Source organism: Megalobrama amblycephala, linkage group LG21, assembly GCF_018812025.1.
Source record: "Megalobrama amblycephala isolate DHTTF-2021 linkage group LG21, ASM1881202v1, whole genome shotgun sequence".
NCBI lineage: Eukaryota > Metazoa > Chordata > Actinopteri > Cypriniformes > Xenocyprididae > Megalobrama > Megalobrama amblycephala.
The window spans coordinates 21,960,157-21,979,291 of record NC_063064.1 but is presented as its reverse complement, the minus strand read 5'-3'; the positions used below and the strand labels follow the sequence as shown (position 1 = coordinate 21,979,291).

Sequence of the window (19,135 nt, the reverse complement as noted above, 5' to 3'; positions counted from 1 at the left end):
CTGTCTTCTCATTTTCTTCCTTGTAGCCCTGATTATAAAGGGACATCTCCCACGCAACTTCTTAACCCTGTGTTTTATCTGTTGGCATGGACCTAAATTATAACATTTAAATGATTTTCCTTTCCACCAATCTGTGTGGCACAAAACCACAGGATGAGACGTGAGGAAAGACGACAGCTCTACCTTCCACTTTTATAATAGACGAGAAGAATGCACGAGTGTTTTAAACTCAGTATGCTCAGTATCTTCTACTTCACTCTCAGACAAATGCTGTTTTTCCCCTATGTCTATGTCTGACAGCAGTTTTGAGGCAGTGCTGAATAAGGCCCAAAGTGCCATTGTCAGAGGCTGTTGCAGGATGCCGCTCTGAGCCGGCTGATAATTAAGAGGAGGGCCTGACAAATGGCTCTCATCAGATCGCTCATCTGGAACTGAGAGCACACGAAGGCTTTCAGGGAGGATAAACCGGGAGACGTGTCTTTGCTTTGCAATCTTTCATAACCTTCTGTGGCTCCTCAGAGGAGAGCGGAGCAAAGAGCTCTCTCTTTAAAAACTCAATGCAGCTATGCCACTCATAAGTGCCAAGTTCTCCCTATGCCTCGGTGAGATATTCCTGATTTTTACTGGACTAATACACAATGGCTTTTATGTTTTATACCACCACAAGTTTGGAGTTACCGGATTACTTATTTGGAAATGTTTTCATTGTGGTGTAAAATTGTTTTAGGCTTTTGATTGTTAGATATTTCTCACTTCTTTTTCTGGTATAGCTTTTTTAGTTTTATTGATGCATCTGCATCAGCATCAGCAGCAAACTGAGTATTAATACCATTTTAAATAACTGTTTTCTGTTGTAATATATTTTAAATGTAATTTATTCCTGTGGTGGCAAATTTTTTCAGCAGCCATTACGGCAGTCTTCAGTGTCACATGATCCTTCACATTCTAATATACTGATTTGGTGTTCAAGTTACATTTCTTATTATTATCAGTATTGAAAACATTTGTGCTGCTTAGAGTTTTTGTGGAAACGTATTTTCGTGATAGATACGTTTCTATTTATTTAAAATAGAAATCTTTTGTAACGTTATAAATTTCTTTACTGTCATTAATTGAATGCATTATTGCTGAATAAAAGTAACTTTTCTGATCTCAAACTTTTGTGTAAGTTGGACTTTTAACATCCCACATTGTTGACATTCTCGCTCTGCACTTGTTTTGGGAGTATTTATTCAACTGTTGGGTCAATTCAAAGTCAGTGAACAAATTCAGTGACTGTGCATCTGTAAAATTAGTAGTTGGTAGTAAGCTATTTGCGTGACATAATGGGTCCATAGCAGGACAAGACCATTAGCTTAACTCAGACCAGTGCAACAAAGATTGCACTTGAAAACTGGTCAAATGGATATGAGGTTTTGCACGTAGTACTGATTGACTTTGATTTTTCTCCATCCATAGCACATTTAATAAAGAGAAACGAGACTTTTTCCTAAATCTGCCAAACCTCAGGCTTTAATCTCTCTGAAATTCATTTCTAATCTGCTGAAGTAATGAATGAGATATTATATTATGTTATATTATATTATATTTCATTTCCTCGGTTAAAACACTGATTGAGCTTTTACTTGGGACATATGGATTTCTGTTGTCCGTTATATTTTAACATGCCTTCTGATGTTCATGCATGTTTTTTATGTGCTGTAACTAATAGAAAAGTGAAAGAGATGATCAGTTCATGTCTGCTTCTTGCTGCAGCTTTGCTTGATCTGAGGCAGCAACAGCGATCTGTCAAGCCTAATGTGATGTCTTAGATATCAAATTGTCAATTTTACTATGAAATTCAAACAATATTGTTTTGGCACTTTTGCGTCGGTCTAAGTACATGATGTAACTACAGAAGAGTCAAGTTTTAAATAGGAAAAATATCAAAACTCTTTGGTCATTTTTGAGCGAGATGTTAATGGTCTCATCAGATTCAATGAACTATGCTAAGCTATGCTAAAAGTGGTACCGCCAGACCCGGAGATCTGCTGAATGGATTCGAAAATGGTAAAACTCAACTGTTTAACTCTAGGGGAGTTGGAAAATGAGCCTATTTTCAAAAAAAGTGTAGTGTTCCTTTAAAACAACAAAAGTGATTTTTCTCTTTGTCATTCACGACACAGAAAGCAGCAGGGGCTGCTGTCACTTTAAGACCGAATGTGCAGCGTGGATCCAATTTTGAGTTCTCTTTTGCTGCTTTGTGCGCTGAAATGGTTTAAAATCGCTTGAATGTTTAAACTGACAGGATCTAAAACATTCAAACGATAAACTTTAATTGTATGATGGTCAAACTTTGCAATTAATCAGAGAATCGCCTGCGTTTTGAACCGTGGTGTCTGGTCTGTACGGATTAACGATCCCTATACAAGACGTTGCACATCCTGCGATGTGACTATCGCGGATGCGCAAATTGTGATTTCAATGCCAAAAAGATATATCGTACAGCCCTAGCAAGTATCTAGCTGTAGTTTAGAAGGACATTTTTCTTTGTTTTGTTTACCAATGACTACAGAGCGGAAAAGAATTCAGTCAAGCTAATCCTCTGAATATCTTCTCTCTAAACCAGAGCCATCAAGCAAGGCAGGATTCAAAGGTTCAAGGTTATCAGAAAATTAAGAAAATTCTTTTTGTTGAGCTCTCAGCACTGAAGTATGAGCATGCCATGCTAAAAGTGCAGCTTTACAGAAAATTTGTTAAACTCTCTAGACAAGTGTCTTTTTATGACCTGTTAGTCAGAATTACACAAGTGAATTTCTCACCAAAACATTTTAAAACCTTATTAAACGGTTTCTGTTTTAAATTGGACTCTGTTTAAACTAAAGTACTGCAGCCTTGAACACATGTAGAAAATGATACAGAGGGTTTTTGAAATCTCCAGAGAGAGGTCAGGTCGAATGAAATGGCTCGGGTCTTAAAGCTCTCTTTACTTTAAAAGCACCTTGGGTGACAAAGCCTGACTAACTCGGGAAGAAAATCTGAATGAATAGTCATCCTTTGTCTCTTTTTGAACCCTGGACACAGTCTCTAACAGGTTTTTTTTTCTATTGAAAACTTTTCAGTTTAGTTTGCAAAGTAGCTACACTCTTATGTAGAGGAGGAAGTCCATTTGGAAGGCTTTCATTGCCACTTTCACCTCTTTATAAATAAGAGGATCATGCAGCCAGACTCTCAAGATGCTTAAAGAGGTTATTAAGGCTATTTATTTATTCCATCAACACTTCTGTGTCTTTCAAAGAAATACAGAGACTTGCACTTGATATTTGACACAGTCACGGGCTCTGTCCTCAAGGTTTCCTAAATTAGATTTTTTTTTATATATATATATATATATATATATATATATATATATATATATATATATATATATATATATATATATATATATATATATATATATATATATATATATATATATATATAAATGTGGTCAAGATGAAAAATATTCCCAAAAAGACCCAGTGCCATCATCTGCATGCATTGTCTAGTATCTGTTCAGGGCTCACCTACCATGGTACTCATGTATTATTAGTCTTATAAATTAACATACTTTACATGAAAGATGGGTTTAATTTAAACTCTGAATTAGTCAGTTCCCCAAGGTGTTATATTACTTTGTACAGCATCTGCAAATTTTAATTATCGCAATACTTCACTGAGTACGCCGCACGCGGCATTACATCACGCCGGTATTGACCGCACCGCTTCTCGACTTGTTCTTATTGTGAGCTATTCAGATCTCAGTGTAATGGGGCTCTTTATGTTTATTGTGGTTTTCACCTTGGCTTTCATTTTTGCTGCAGCTAGCAAAATCTTCATGTTTTATTAAAACGACATATAAGTGAGTAAAGATCAGAGAACGAATGGGCTTTAAAAATGTTGCATGCCAACACACTGCTACTAGATGCCAAGAGAAAAGAGATCAAATACCTTTGAAGTCCATGAAAAATGAAGTTGGGAAATCGTTAAACTAGTCATCCATTGCTGCTTGATTTGGGCTGTTTGTCTTGAAGCTGAAGTTAGAAATGCCGTTTTGCTCTGCTTTGGTGTGCTTTCTCTCAGGTGATTGTCAGCCGTTTATACAATGAATAACTTGGATTTTCATAAAACGGATGTATAGTAAAAACACTAAGGTATCAGTGCTCAGAGGCCCATTCATTTCTAATATTGAGATAAGTTTTTAGTGATCTAATCGCATGGTCTAAGTATTTTAATAATAATCAATTGTAAATTGCTTTAACAATACTTGCATTTTGAGGGGTTTGCACTTTAAGTTGTTTATTTACATAAGTATATCCATATTAATAACACTTTACAGTAAGTTTCAATTGGTTTATAATAGTTGGTGCATAAGTTATCTTGAACTAACTAATAAATATGTATTAGTATTTGTAATGAATAACCACGATTAATAAATGCTACCTAATGCCTTAATCAAAGTGAATGAATCGAAGCTTATTATAAAGTGATTTATTACAGCGATGTAAAGTATTGAATATTTCATTTGGAAACATTTTAAGCATTTTTTCCATTAAAAATCTGTTTATAATGTGTTGGAAATGGGTGTGAAGCAATGGGTCTAACGCAAAAGCACATTCAGAAGAAGTCAGAAAAACATGTGACAACATTGCATTTGTATTGTAAGTAGTCTGAAGTGCCAATACATGTTTTTATGTTTGCTTACATAAAGCTCTCTTTGCTTTAAAAGTACCTTGGGTGACAAAGCCTGCCTATCTCGGAAAGAAAATCTGAATGAATAGTCATCCTTTGTTTTGGGTTCATTTTAAGCAAGCAATACAGTAATTTTTAAACAATAGTTGTGTTAAATAAAACTACCTAGCAGGTTGGGCAAACATTTAACCCAACCGCTGGGTTAAAACAACCCAATTGATGCTCATTTGACTTTGTTTGTTTTTAACCCAGCGTTTTTAGAGTGTAATTTTGTATTCCAGTCATTATAGTGATTTTATATTTCTTGTATTTAGTGGCTTTTTTTGTGCTAGGATCACCTGAGACTGTTGTTAATAGTAGGTTTAAACAGTGCCAGACTTCAGGTACAGCTCCAGTATGATGCCTTCCTCTTATTCATTTAACAAGAGGCCCCCACATCTTAGCGCCTTATCAGCTCCTGCCTCTCTCACACTCAGTCATGCTGTCCTCATCACTGTGGCCGAGGGTGAGGGATTCTCCATGCTCTAAGTGGATTAAAACCTCACTGCATCCAGTTCCAGGCAGCAGCCGCATGGCTTGTCCGTCAAAGGTGGAGGATATTTTTGCAGGTTTAGTCTGCGAGCTGGATGGTGCGTTCCACCTCGGGTCCGGTTAAGGGCACCGTTTGTGCCTCCTCTCACCATACATGAAAAAAAACCCAGCTCCATCATCTTCCCACACCCACTACAAACACAGTCTGCCAATGTGCTACATTCCCTAACCTGTGTAGAGATATTGCAAGCTTAAGAAATGCCTGCGTACATCTCTGTGTTTGCAAAAGGCTTGTCAGGAACTGCAGTGGGTGAGGGAACTTGAGTGCGGTTTGCAGAAAAGCCCATATGTCAATGATATTGAAAGCATTGGAGAGAAGACATAAAATACTGTATGGGATGGGTGGGAACGAGTACACTGGACAGAAAAGAGACACAGCGTTTAAGGAGGAATGCAGGGAATTCCTGGCTGTGTATGGGATGTCCTCCATGCCCTGGAGTATTGAAACACTCCTTTCTGTCTCACTCGATCAACCTTGTTGTTTTTTCCCCCGCACCTCTCGCATAATAATGAGGCATTGTGCTGAAAATTATTTTGATTGGTGGCTAGACACATGCCCCAAGATTATCAATTCAAGCTAAGGTCATACACGTATCACATTATACCTGGTTGCTTTGTGTGTTGAGATGCTAGATTTATTTATTTTACCCATCATATAGGTGTTTATGAAACATTATTGAAGTTGTTACATATGCCTGCATGTTTTATATGAATTCATTCTTTTTTGTTGTTGTTGAAATTTAGCAAAGATTTTTTTACTTTTATTTCATTCTTTGTTCCATAATATATTGTGTAAAAATGAATGAATTTTATGTTGTTCTTTTATATAGCAAATATATATTATTTATAAAAGTGTGTGTGTGTGTGTGTGTGTGTGTGTGTGTGTGTATATATATATATATATATATATATATATATATATATATATATATATATATATATATATATATATATATATATTTCGCTAACTTATGTACTATTCGTTTGTCTGTAGGTTTATTCAGTAATTTCTTTTTTTACACAATATATTATGGAATATATAGAATATTATAATAGAAAAGACTTATAATAGTATAAATGAAAAAAGAAAATCTTTGGTAAATTTAAACCTATATTTTTTATGATAGTTGTTTTTTTAAATGCTGCTTTAGGAATCAAAACTATATATATATATATATATATATATATATATATATATATATATATATATATATATATATATATATATATATATATATAAACATCCTATAGGAATGAAATGAAGATTATTATTTCTTTGTATAATATTTTTAGTAGAATGGGTTCATAAAAGGTAAAATATATGACTGGATATTTTTATGTGGGCTGGAATGAATTGTGAAATTAAGCATACTGCTTGTGTTGTATTGTGCTTTTCAGTTACAGCACAATAATAGCCTGACATGAATTGGCTGTGTATTTCCACTTTGCCATATAGAGACCTTCAGACGTTAAAATGTGTTTTATCTTGTGATCAAGTCATCATCGGTTTCTTGGCCAACCCTGCCATAATTTAAAGTCCCCCTCTGTGTCGCTGTATGTAGAGTGAGGATGTCAGGCTGGATTTGCGGGCACTGATGGGATGGTTCTGTTGTAACCTGGGCTCCCTGGGCCGAGAAAGCAGGGAACTGCGGTATGTCCTTGATGAAGAACTCCGCTGCGACACGGCCTGTCCCTTTGACTCACGCTGAGCGCTTGATACTCGGGATGAGGAGGTCAGTCTGACCCACTTTCCCCCGCCTGCCCTTCTGTCGTGTTGGAAGAGGTGGGCGAGAGGCCAGGGGCGAGTGGGCGGATGGGTCCACTAACTGTCAGAGGGCGCGTTTGTGTGGGGGGTTACGAGAGAGCGCTCCCGCTGTGGAACGCAGGTACATCTCAGCCCACCGAGACAGTAATGGACAGGCACTCCCACAGAGCTCAGTGTCTGACCCTCTTATTGTAGCTCCTCATCCTCGATGACTCCTACAGCTCTCTTCCTCCTCTTCATCACTTCACTGCACTGCGGTGCTTCTGAGCTCCAGCTGTAATCTATGCAATCAAGCATAAGATATTCAGAGTCAGCAGTGTTAGCTGCACATCATTTTATGTGATGTGGAATATTTCTACACTTTGTAAGTCAGTTGTTATGTCCGTTAGTGACCTGCCAACCTTTGGTTTCACACCAGAAATGTGCACGTAAAGATGCTGTGAGAGAGGACATGCTTGTTAATATGTAGTGATATCTAATGCAAACACCAGTTTGGTAACTCATCAAAAAGTAAAATTCAATTTCCTGGTTGAAAGCAGGGTCAGAAAAGGGAAAAAAGTGTCTCTTATATAGCTCACTGACAAGCAAGCCACTCTGCTGAATTTAGACATGTCCTACCTTAAGTGTGCAAAGATGTAAGACATAGTAGCACTTCATGCCATCATGAATAATCTGTCTTATACACACAAAAGCATTCACAACCCATTTCACTTCTATATTTTGACACGTTTCCAAGTGGAATACAGTATTCAGGGAGAAAAAAAAAACATTTAGGATTGAACCTAATTTTTATCCTTTTGAAATTGATTATATTGTGAAAGTTTTTTGAATTTGTTACATGCATTTGTTTTGGTAGCTTTCACTATACAGGATCCATCTGATAAACTCGGAGTGGGCTTCTACACACATAAGCTGTCACATCTGAATTTCTCTTGGTCAATCCTTTTCTCTTTCTTTTTCTCTTTCTCATATATACACACACACACTCTCAAACTCAGTGTGTCAGAATGGCAGCTGGCCCTGCGGCTCTCCTGGTTAGTTCCCCTGATAGAGAGTTGGAGACAGACTGGACTGGTGCAGTAGTGCTTATTAGCCGTGTCTGTCTGCAGGAGCCCTGCTGAGCCAGCCTTGAACCCTCCGGCCCCCAGCAGAGAAAGAGGGAGAGACCGAGAAGAGAGAGGGAGAGGAAAGTTTAAGCAGTGGAGGACAAAAGCAAAAACGTGACAGCCAGGGAAAGAGACTTGCCTGTCTGACCTGCATGTCCACTTAGCTGGTCGCCTCCTAACCTGATAGATGGTGGCCACGGAATCGTTACTTTGAACAAGAAACTGATCTGTTTCTTTTCATCAGTGATGTTGGAAACCCGTGAAGATTGCAAAACCCCTGAGTTGAGGCATGACAGTCTGATGCATATTTATTATAATAAAAAAGATCTTGCTTCATCTGCCCTCTCCGACCTCAAGTACTCTTCTGTTATATCTTTCGAGTACTCAAGCATTCAAAATGCCCAAAGTGCACATCACTATTGCAGAGAAGGCTTAAGTAGTTGACATTGTGTTTGTTTTTTTCCAGAGAGACCGTGATGCTGTCTGCCTGACTAACCTCAGATATTGCAGCGTGGAGAGTTGCTGTGGCTGCTAAAGTTTTAATGCGCTACAAGATTAGGGTCTGTGGACAGATGCATAGAGGCCGTCCGGTTCAGCAGCGGGTTATACAGTATACTGCCCTGACCTGCTTTTTTTTGATTGTTTCTTTATGCATGCATCTCTTGGACTCTGAGGTTCAGCTGTCTACAGAGCTCACCTTTATTGCCGCTAATGGTTGCGGTACTGCTGACACAGTCGGAGACTCCCTTACCTTGACGTGTCATTCCCTTCGGTCCACTGTTAAACATCTAACGCACTCCTGCAATCAACCCTGATCGGCCCAGTGGAAATGGCCCGTTATTGCCCTCGTTAGATGTTATGCGGTCGTTCTATTGTACAAATTCATCACACATTAACCTAGATTGTGTGTTTGCTTAGTATTTTCAGTCCCACTTTATATTAGGAGGCTACTATGTACTTGCATAAAAAAATAAGTACAATGTACTTATTCTGTTCATATTGTATTGCAAAACACTTTTGCTGCTATTAAGTGGATACAAGTAAGGTTAGGGACAAGTTTGGTGGTATGGGTAGGTTTAAAGGTGGGTTTAGGTGTAAGGGAAAGGTCAACAGTGTAAGTATGAATGTAATTGCAGAAATTAATTATAGATGTAATTACATGCAGGTATTTTTAAAATATAAGTACAATGTAAAAACATGTATGTACACAATAAGTGCATTTAATTTAAATGTAAGTATGTAGTAGTTAAGGAAAGTATTTTCATCTAATCGCCTCTCCTGTGAGCGTTTCTCTCGCAGTAGCCCCTCACAGTCTCGTTCCACACCAGACGAGCTCATGCAAAGATCCCAGAGCTTTTATATCACACCCATCTGTCAATACAATTTGGTCAAATGATTTCAAAACCAGTGCGTTTCTAGCGTCTTAAGCCAAGTGGCTGGCTAAGCTCCAGCTGGAACACACCGAGCATTAAGGCATGATGTGCGTTCAAGCCGCCTCCTGCTGATTCATTCCTCACATGCTGAAAAATTACCTTTTGCTCATTAAAGAATTGTGTAAGTTTAAAAAAAAAAAAATTTGCATAATTCATTTCCCTCTGAGGATCAGGATGATTAATTAATTACTGTGCTGTTAAACTGGATCTCTCTCTCTCTCTCTTTTTTTTTTTTTTTTTTTTTAAATTAACCTCAGGACATCCTTCATGTATGGGAATTATCAAGGTTTTTTGTCACATCAGTTTTAGTGCATTGGAGCGTGTGGGAATCTCCGAAGTTATGAAAAATCTCTGTGTCGTTAAAAATAGTTAAGTCAGGAGTTTTTATTATTGAGTTTAGGAGTCTCAATATTCTGCAATCGTCCTAACCGTCCTTCCTTTTTTTTTTTCTTCTTTTTTTTTCTTTTTTTTTTGAGGCTGTCGTCTGCAGCAAGATGAATCTCTTTAATATATTTCTCTGGCCCGGTTGCTTTGCATAGCACTGAAAAGATGACGCAGGCTCTGGGTTATAATACCCAAGTGTTTTATTCATATTCTCTTATTTGCAGGGACCCTACACGCTCGTGATTGCTACGGCACTGTCTGACAGCGTGCTATAGGCTGCATGTAAATGAGGGTTTTAGGTACTATTATAGTGTAATATCATGCAGGATTCTCATTAACCTATAAACAACCTAAACATTTCTGTCTCTTTCCTCCTACAGAACTCAATACGGCACAATCTCTCGTTGAACAAGTGTTTTCTTAAAGTGCCTCGCTCCAAAGATGACCCGGGAAAGGTAAGCGTTCTCTTCTTACCTCCATATGTAGTTCTGTTTTATTCAGAAATGCTTTGTACATTTGCTAAATACAAAATGCCTCTACCAGAGCAGATTCGGCCGTTAAAAATGCATACATATCCTTGTGAAAATAGATGAGAGCGAGCACTCGCAGTAATGTTTTAAAAGCGCTCTCGTCTGAGCTCTCCCGGGTAGAGGAGAAAGCACTTCAGCCCGGCACTTCCTGCAAGAGAGGGGCAGACCACCACCTGCTTCCCCTCAGTCAGCATGCTGCTAGCCCGGCCTGTCTGAGCTAAAACAGCCCAAACGAATTCATGTGTAGGCCAGAGTGCAGAACACTGTATATTTATATGTGCATATGCATGTGCACATACGTGTGTGTGTATATGTATAATAATATAATATATATATATCGGGATGAATAAATGTGATAAAAATATCATGTATATTTTATTATATATAATATTTTTATCACATTTATACTGAACAGCACGGACGTCACAGTTCGGTTCATGCAGTTAGATGACAAATTCAGTCAGTCACAGGCAATCTACAGTCCAATCCAAAAGGGGGCGCTCGCGCCATTGCAGCCCTGTTTGCTAACCACCACAACAGGAAAAAGCGCAGAAGAAGAACAGACTATCTAGGGCTGCATCCGAAAACCTAGGCAGCTGACTTGTTGCCTCGCTGCCCTATCAGGCAATGACTTGTAAGACAGCGTTTGTGCATGAAGGCACCTCACGAAACTGATTTCGGACAAACTTCTGAGGCAGCGTAACCGTTTAATGATCTACCGCAAAACAGTGCGAGCTTTGCTGAAAACTAAACAAATATTTAATTACTACAGTAGTAATTTCTCGCTAGAAATGACATCAAAAGTGGAAAATGTTGGTCAAAAACATAGATTTACACACAAACTGACCAGCAAACGTAACTTTCGGACGCCATCTTTATTTTTCTAGCTGAACTGTCACAGAATGTAAAGCACAGGATTGTGGGATATCAAAGGCAGCTAAGGATACATCTATGCTGCCTTCAAAAATCGATCAGATGAAGGTATCTCAGGAAACAGGAAGTGAAGCTAACTTTGGATTCGGACGTGCCTTGATGCCTTCCTACCTAGAAATGTGTCCTCCAAAGGCAGCATTTTCCAGTTTTGACGCACCCTAGATATGAGTGTAATCTCTCAACCAGTGTTTCAAGTGCGGAAAGACATCAATAAAACAGCTTGAGAATGTCATCTCACATTTACCTCAGGCAAGTCATTTAATGTCCACAGCATGTTAGTTCACTAGAGAAATGAACTCTAGAAGGGAGCATTTCACTAAATATATGCACTATATTAGCTTATATATTCATTAAATTTACTGTTAGTAATGTCTTAATTATTTAATAATATTTAAATAAATTTGTCATGAGAACAAGTTAGGACAGTAATTGTGTAAATGATTATATTTCAAAAATGAATTAGAGAAATAATTTTATAATTAGATTTAGGAGTTAATGCAAAATCTGTGCAATTTACATGTTTTTTTTAAATTATTATTTGAGTGCTATTATATCTTAAAATAGCAACTGAATTTTAATAGTTTGGACTCTGTTGTTAATTGTAACTTTTAAAATTATAGTAATGTGCAAGAAAGTGCTCCCTGTATGTAGTTTACAGCATTAGCTGAGATAGATTTTTTATCCTTAAGAAAATGTTAATTATAATTTAATTTATTTAAAGAGAGAGAGAGAGAGTTTATTCAATAAACCACTGTTTAATTAAAATTAAAGAAAAATTAAGCAATTTTATGTTTATTTTTTTCTCCCCCCTGCTGTACCGAACCCGTACCGAACCGTGACTTCAATACCGAGGTACAAATTAAACCGTCATGTTTGTGTACCATTACACCCCTAATATATTTACACATCTGATAACACCTGTTTATTTTTCAGAAATATATACAATCAGGGCTCCAGACTGTGCCTAAAACGGTCGCATTTGCGACACAGAATATCAATTTGCGAGTGATATTTTTGCTCAGGTCGCCATTGACGTCCATACAAATTCACACGTTATGACTGTATTTGCGTGTTCTATGACCAGTAGCCTATCACATAATTTGTTGTGTTGACATAATTAAATGAGATGCTGCTTGTGAAAGTTTCACTGACAAAATATGAACGGGTTGGGAAATATATCACACAGCAAACCGACACCAAAGAACTAGCGCTGATGAAAGCCGGCTGCTGTTGCCTCGCGTCGCCTGCGTCGGTGCAAAAAAAAAAAAGCTGTATTTGAACGCACCGTTCTGCACCTGCGTAAAGGAGACAACTGCCTATTTCTTCATATATATTCGTCTATATTCCTCACTCGAAAGGGAAAACCGGCTCTGCAGACTGCAGATACACACAATGCAGTGCGTGCTTACCATTTTGAACATCAATCATGCTGATCACTTTCATTATTCCACTCCGCTCATGATCATCACATAAATTTAAGGTCATTAAAAGTCTTCAGTGCCTTAAAAAGTATAACAAGAGTTTAAATGATCATTTTAAGGCGTCTTATATTTTGTGGATGGAAAAACAAATCGCAATACTCCCTATTGTTGTTATTAACATTCATTTCATTAAATAAATGAAATCAAATCAAAATCAATGATTAGCGCACATTTGTCAACCGATTGCTTATAAATAATGCTGATCAATTATGACGTTTTCTTTATACTATAATGTTTTGTAAATGGTTGTAATATTTTTTTTTTTTATCTTCCTCATCTGAACTTGAATTGAGCAGCAAAAGTGAAGCACAGCCATTTCAAAATAAGAGTCCCCCTGTATTTCGGCCTGTTTATTAATCAAAGTCAAGTAGTATATTTATCAATTTCCATTTTGTTATTTGGTTACACAAACCAAGTTTAATATATTTATATACTTATTTCCATATATTTATATTTTCATTTAATTCAAAGTAAACTGTTGTAGTTTCAGAACATTATTTGACACATATTATTCAATATAAAGATTTTACTAGCATCAGGGTTATTATAGTTAACTAAAAATGTTAATACTGAAATAAAAATGTATACAAACTATACAGACATGTTTAAAAACAACAAAAAATAAAACTAAAAACAAAAAAATTATTGACTTAACGAAAAATGAAAGCAGAAAATATAAAAATCTAATTGAATTCAAAATATTAACAAAAACTGTATGTTCACTTAATACTAATATAGTTTTTGTTAATATATTGAATCCGATTAGATTAAGTGAAAATAGTGACATTCATTTCCCAGAAAAATCACGAGATGAAAATGCTGAAACTGTAAAGGGGAGATATATAAACACAACAGAATGACTAAAAGTAAGTGATTGAAAATTTTAAGTTCATTGTTGTGTGGCTCTTAAATTTATTTGGCACCTGTTTTTTTTCCCCCTATAGGAGCCAATGGCTCCTTAATGAATTTTTTTTGTCTGGAGCCCTGACAATGTGCATCAATACAACATCGATGGACACCAGTTAACCTGTTTTTTTCTCCACATAGTACTGTCGTCACAAATGCTTGCTCATTTCTCTGTATCCTCAGCCATCTTGTGCGAGCACATTCACGCACATACACTCACAGCGCGACATAAAGAGAAGAGCCGAGGCATGCAGGGGATGGGGACTGAATGCTAATTTCATGTTTTGGTGTAATCCTCTGATATTGACACTCCTGGGATGTGCTCCACTAAATACAAAATAATCTATCGCTGGATGGATTCTATTCCAAATGCACGGCCAACATGCTTGCATCCCTAATGTTCAATTTGGAATTTGCCTCCTTCCACACAGCCCTCCCCCCTGGAAGGAGAACTTCAAAGCTGAGCAGGGCTCTCTTGATATGTTCCATCAATATTGTAATACGGCAGGAATACGGACCCTGCTGTTTGTGCGAGATAGTAACTGAGGCGTGTTTCTCAGAGATGGCAAAAACGATTGTTCACTTCACCTTTGTGATCCACAGCAGCTGCTGAGAATGAGGAAGGCCGAACTTTGGGGCAGATACAGTCATGTTTGCCCTTGAGTAGACTTTTGGTCAGGGAGGTCTAGCCTGTGTTAAGACGGTCTCATACTGATTATTTTCATTACAAACCAGATTTTTAGTCATTTTCCAATAAATCATCACAGCAGCTGTTTTTCACAATTTTTACTTTATTTTGATCATATAAATGTAAGCTAGGTGAGCATTAAAAGACTAATGTTACCAACTCCAAACAATATCAAAAATAAAGTAAAAACACTAATATTGTGAAGTATTATTTCAATTTAAATTAACTCTTTACTTTTTAAATACATTTTAATATGTATTAAAACAGACATTATTTCAGTTTTCAGTGTCATATGATCCTTCAGAAATCATTCTAATGCTGATTTTGTGTGTAAGAAACATTACTTATCATTATAATGCTGAAAATTTGATTCTTTGAATAGAAAAAGAACAAATCATTTGAAATATAAATCTTTTGTAACTTTATAAATGTTTTAACAGATACTTTTGATCAATTTAATGCATCCTCGCTCAAAAGTATTTATTTCTTTAAAAAAATAAAAAATAAATTTTGAATGCTGGTATATAGTAAACAATATATTTCCCTCATTTATTAGTGGCTTTGGATAAAATGTCTACTAAATGAATACATGTATAGTGTTTTGTATGACAAAATTAAAATTTTTGGGTGAACTATCTTTTTAATACGTAATTTGGATGGCCATTGTAAGGGTAGACTGTTAATGTTCTTTAGTTGATTGCATTAACAGCTGCTCATTTTAGGGTTCAACGGAGTTCATAATCTAAAGAAGTAACCTTGACACAATCTTTTTAGATTTAAGATTTAATCTTTTACAAAATTGTATTGCCCTGTGTTTCAGATTCATATAAACTCTCCTTTCATGGATTTCTTTAAACGTTGCTTTCTCTCTAGAGATTGTGTTGCAGCCTACAGATACTCCCCTCCCAAGGGCTTTGAGTTTTTCAAGATTTTTCTGCTAATTAAAAGGAATGATACTCAGCCTCCCCTTCCACAGTGAAAGTGTCTTGCAGTAGTTTTAATTTCAATTACATCTGCTAGGTCTAACAGACTCCCAGCATTCTCAGTCACCTTCAGCTGTCCTTCGGCGTCACTACATCAATTACAGGAACATGATAATTTAAATTAAAATCACAAACATGAGGGTGTTTAATACAGTGAGATTGTCCTGCATGTTATGAACTCTGATGGTCTAATGCTGGAATATAATATGAAAATGGCGATGCAGGGTGAAGATCATGTTTCAGTGTTTGTTAAACGATTTGTTGGAGAGTAGCTGTACTTATCTAGTCTGTTTAGTGTGTGGGAGCTCTCATTAAATGTATCATTTAATATTGTTAGGCTACTCATGCTACATTAGAATATATATAAAGAAACTTAAGACCCTTTCGCACGACTCGCATCAGCATACCACTCAGCTCAAGTGTCATTGCGTTGTTGTTAATTTCCATACAATAGATATGTGTTATATGATTATTTATTTTCTGAATGTCAGTATATGCTTTTGATGTTGTGTTAAGTCAGTGGTAAGTTAAAAATTAGGGCTGGGTATTGGCACAAATTTCACAATTTGATTCAATTTACAAGCTTGCATTCAGTTCTGATCTTGAATCAGTTCAATTTGGTATTGATTCATTTGGATATATCAGGTACAGTACATTTTCTCAAGAAAAAAAAAGCTAATCTAAAACTAATTCTGTAAACTATACAGGGAACCCTGTTAGTTGGCAAATTACTATAATGTTAAAATTAACAACTGCACTGTACAACATGTAAATTGCACATAAGGCAGTTTTTATAATAACAACCTTATAATATAAATGAATGACGTAATTATGTTTCTACTACAATTCGCTTTCGGATATATAAATATTGAATTGGTGATTTAAGATTAAGATTAGATGAGGCTCTTATTGAAGATTGTGGCGATTAAATAATGGCTGTAATGACTGACTTTGGTTGACTGCCACAAAGTGATCTGCATTCATTAATGTTATAATTTGAATGCCTAGTTTATCATTTGATTAATGTTAATTATGTCACTTCCTTTCATCAGGCTGTTTTTTTTTTTTTAACACTGCTTCAAATGCCAAAAATGGCATGTTAAAGCAAGGTGTGATATTGCTGCAAGCATTGTGATTGGTCAGATTGTTTTGAAGCTGTCATCGCACTTAAATAACAAATTGCTGTAACATACAAGCGTTAAAACAGAGACAATGAGTTCTTTTAAGGAAGGGACACTGCGGAAAACGGTTCGAGTGCCGGAGCTTTGCTCATTGCCATTCCGTGGCTTCTAACCTGTGCTGTATTGCTGTTTAAATGCAGAAATTTACATCATTTTATCAATGCTTTTGAAAGCCGAATGTTTGAGGAACCTGAAGCATGCTGTCTAGACAAATCCTTTGGTGATTTTCAATTATTCTCTTTGCTTAGGTGCATGCACAAGCTGTGCACAAGTAATTTTAAAGGTCTTGATCGCACCCTCTCTGGACAATTGAGATCTTATCCCATATAATATGAAATATTTTAAAATAAAACCCAAGCCTGGAGGTTAATTTCTTTTTCTTTTCGCCTAACTTGCCTGCTAGAGTTGCCTTTAGCTTCTGGGTAGAGCAGCACTATTGAAAAATAAATTAAACAGGAATAATGCAAAGATAAATTATTCAGCCAGGGTCTTGGGTGCTTGGATACCAGCAGCCCCAAACCAAGGTGTGCTATTTTCTGCTTGATTATCAGAGCTCAGACCTGACCAGAAATCCAACACCTCTGTGTCCAGCCCTGAACAGGAGCAATCGATAAACCTGCGGCTGAGGAAGAGGGGCTTCAGGAGGGGCTTAACATTTTACCTGCCTCTGCCAAGGCTCAGGAGAAATGCCAAGCGAGAGCAAGCGAGCACAAGAAACGGCTGTAGTGAAAGTTCCAAACTTCTTTGCACCTTAACATATAGCTCCATGAACGACCTCAAGACGTGATGGGCTTACAAATGAGCTCGCTGAAACTTTGATGAACTAAAAGTTGTTCATGTTTGATGGCGAACGCGCCCAGTATCTGATTACAGAAGTTTCTCTCCTAGAAACCCTGCTGGTTATCATGCTTGGCTTTTTATGAAAGTTTTATTGAATGGCTTCAAGTTGACCACTATTTTAGAATATGATAACTTGCTTTGGAGCTAATATTCCATCTTTATCCTGTTTCTAGGGTTCTTACTGGGCAATCGACACAAATCCAAAGGAGGACACGCTGCCCACACGACCCAAGAAGAGGCCACGGTCTGGAGAGCGGGTGAGTGAAAGTTGTACGCATGTTTTCGGCGTGTGTGTGTGTGTGTGTGTGTGTACGTGTTTGTTTATGTGCGTGCTCCGAGACCCCCTGGTGGTCGGTTTTCAGGCTTACAGACTTTCTCAGGCCAAACTCAGCTCATTACTTTGAGTCTGGGAGTGATCAAAGAGCAAAAAACAGAGTCTCTCACTCTCCCAGTTCAAGCTCAATGTCACTGATTTGCACCATAACTTCACTTGATGCTGTGGTTGTGGCATAGTGATGTTGACAGTGTTTTTAGTTCTCAAACTTTTTTGATTCTTTTTTTTTTTTGATTCACCTGTGCAGATCCAGACGTTACTGGCTGCCCTTGTCTAATGCCTTTCATAATGTTGGGAACATGGGCTGGCATATGCAAATATTGGGGCGTACACCCCGACTGTTACGCAACAGTTGGTGTTATCCGGAAGTCTTTTAAACAAATGAGATTTACATAAGAAAGAGAAAGCAATGGAGCTTGAAACTCAGTGTATGTCTTTTCCATGTACTGAACTCTTGTTATTCAACTATGCCAAGGTAAATTCAAATTTTGAATCTAGGGCACCTTTAAGCCATCTTGAGGCCCCCTCTGGAGTTTTCTGAGGCCCCTAGTTGAGAATCATTAATCTACTGTTCCATGGAAAAAGAAATGTTTTTACCTAAGATTTAAGTTTGCAGTTTGAATGCGATGAGATGCGATTAAAAGCTCAAGCATTTCAAAGATAATAAATAGAGACCAGTCTTTTAATGCATTTTCTTCAGGGCTACATGATTCACAGAGTCGGTTATTTTAGTGAGGTGCTCAAAAATGTACAGACTTGTTTGAATTAGTCTCACTCGTCTATTAGAATGGTCATTGAATTAACATCCGATTAGCTCACTGACTGATGTTATGTCAATGTCTACGTAAAGATACACATTCACAAGAGTTTTGTTTGTTTTAAAATATATTTTACATTGTTTATGTTGTATTGTTTTTCAATGTGTGAGGTTATGGGTCCTTGCTGTAAAAACAGATTTCTGTATTTCTGTACAGAAATCTAATTTTGTGGTGAAAATGTAGGCTTATTAGTCTAGTTCATCTTTTCAAACTTAAACGGTCAGCAGAAAACTATGTAATGTGCTGAAGGCTCATACACGTTTTTATCTTTTGGGAAGAACAACAAACAAAACCAACCAACCTCACATAAGATTTACTGTTTATATAGTCTGACATTGATTTGTCATTGGAAGATTTTTTTCCAGAATAAAGATATTGCCCAAGTCTTTTTCCCCCTTAGCATTAGCATGCAGGTAGCCCATCTTAGCATGATGTTGCCTGTGTTCATTATA

At 37.0% G+C, this 19,135-nt stretch overlaps 1 protein-coding gene across 2 annotated transcripts in view; it reads left to right on the top strand.

Moving 5' to 3' along the window:
- foxj3 (forkhead box J3) overlaps positions 1-19,135 on the top strand; it is a 95,711-nt gene that overhangs the window by 54,335 nt on the left and 22,241 nt on the right. For both annotated transcript variants that reach the window (XM_048173461.1, XM_048173460.1), the window contains exons 3-4: positions 10,370-10,444; positions 17,705-17,788. In XM_048173461.1, the coding sequence (XP_048029418.1) occupies positions 10,370-10,444; positions 17,705-17,788 (159 nt within the window). The remainder of the gene's footprint in view (positions 1-10,369; positions 10,445-17,704; positions 17,789-19,135) is intronic.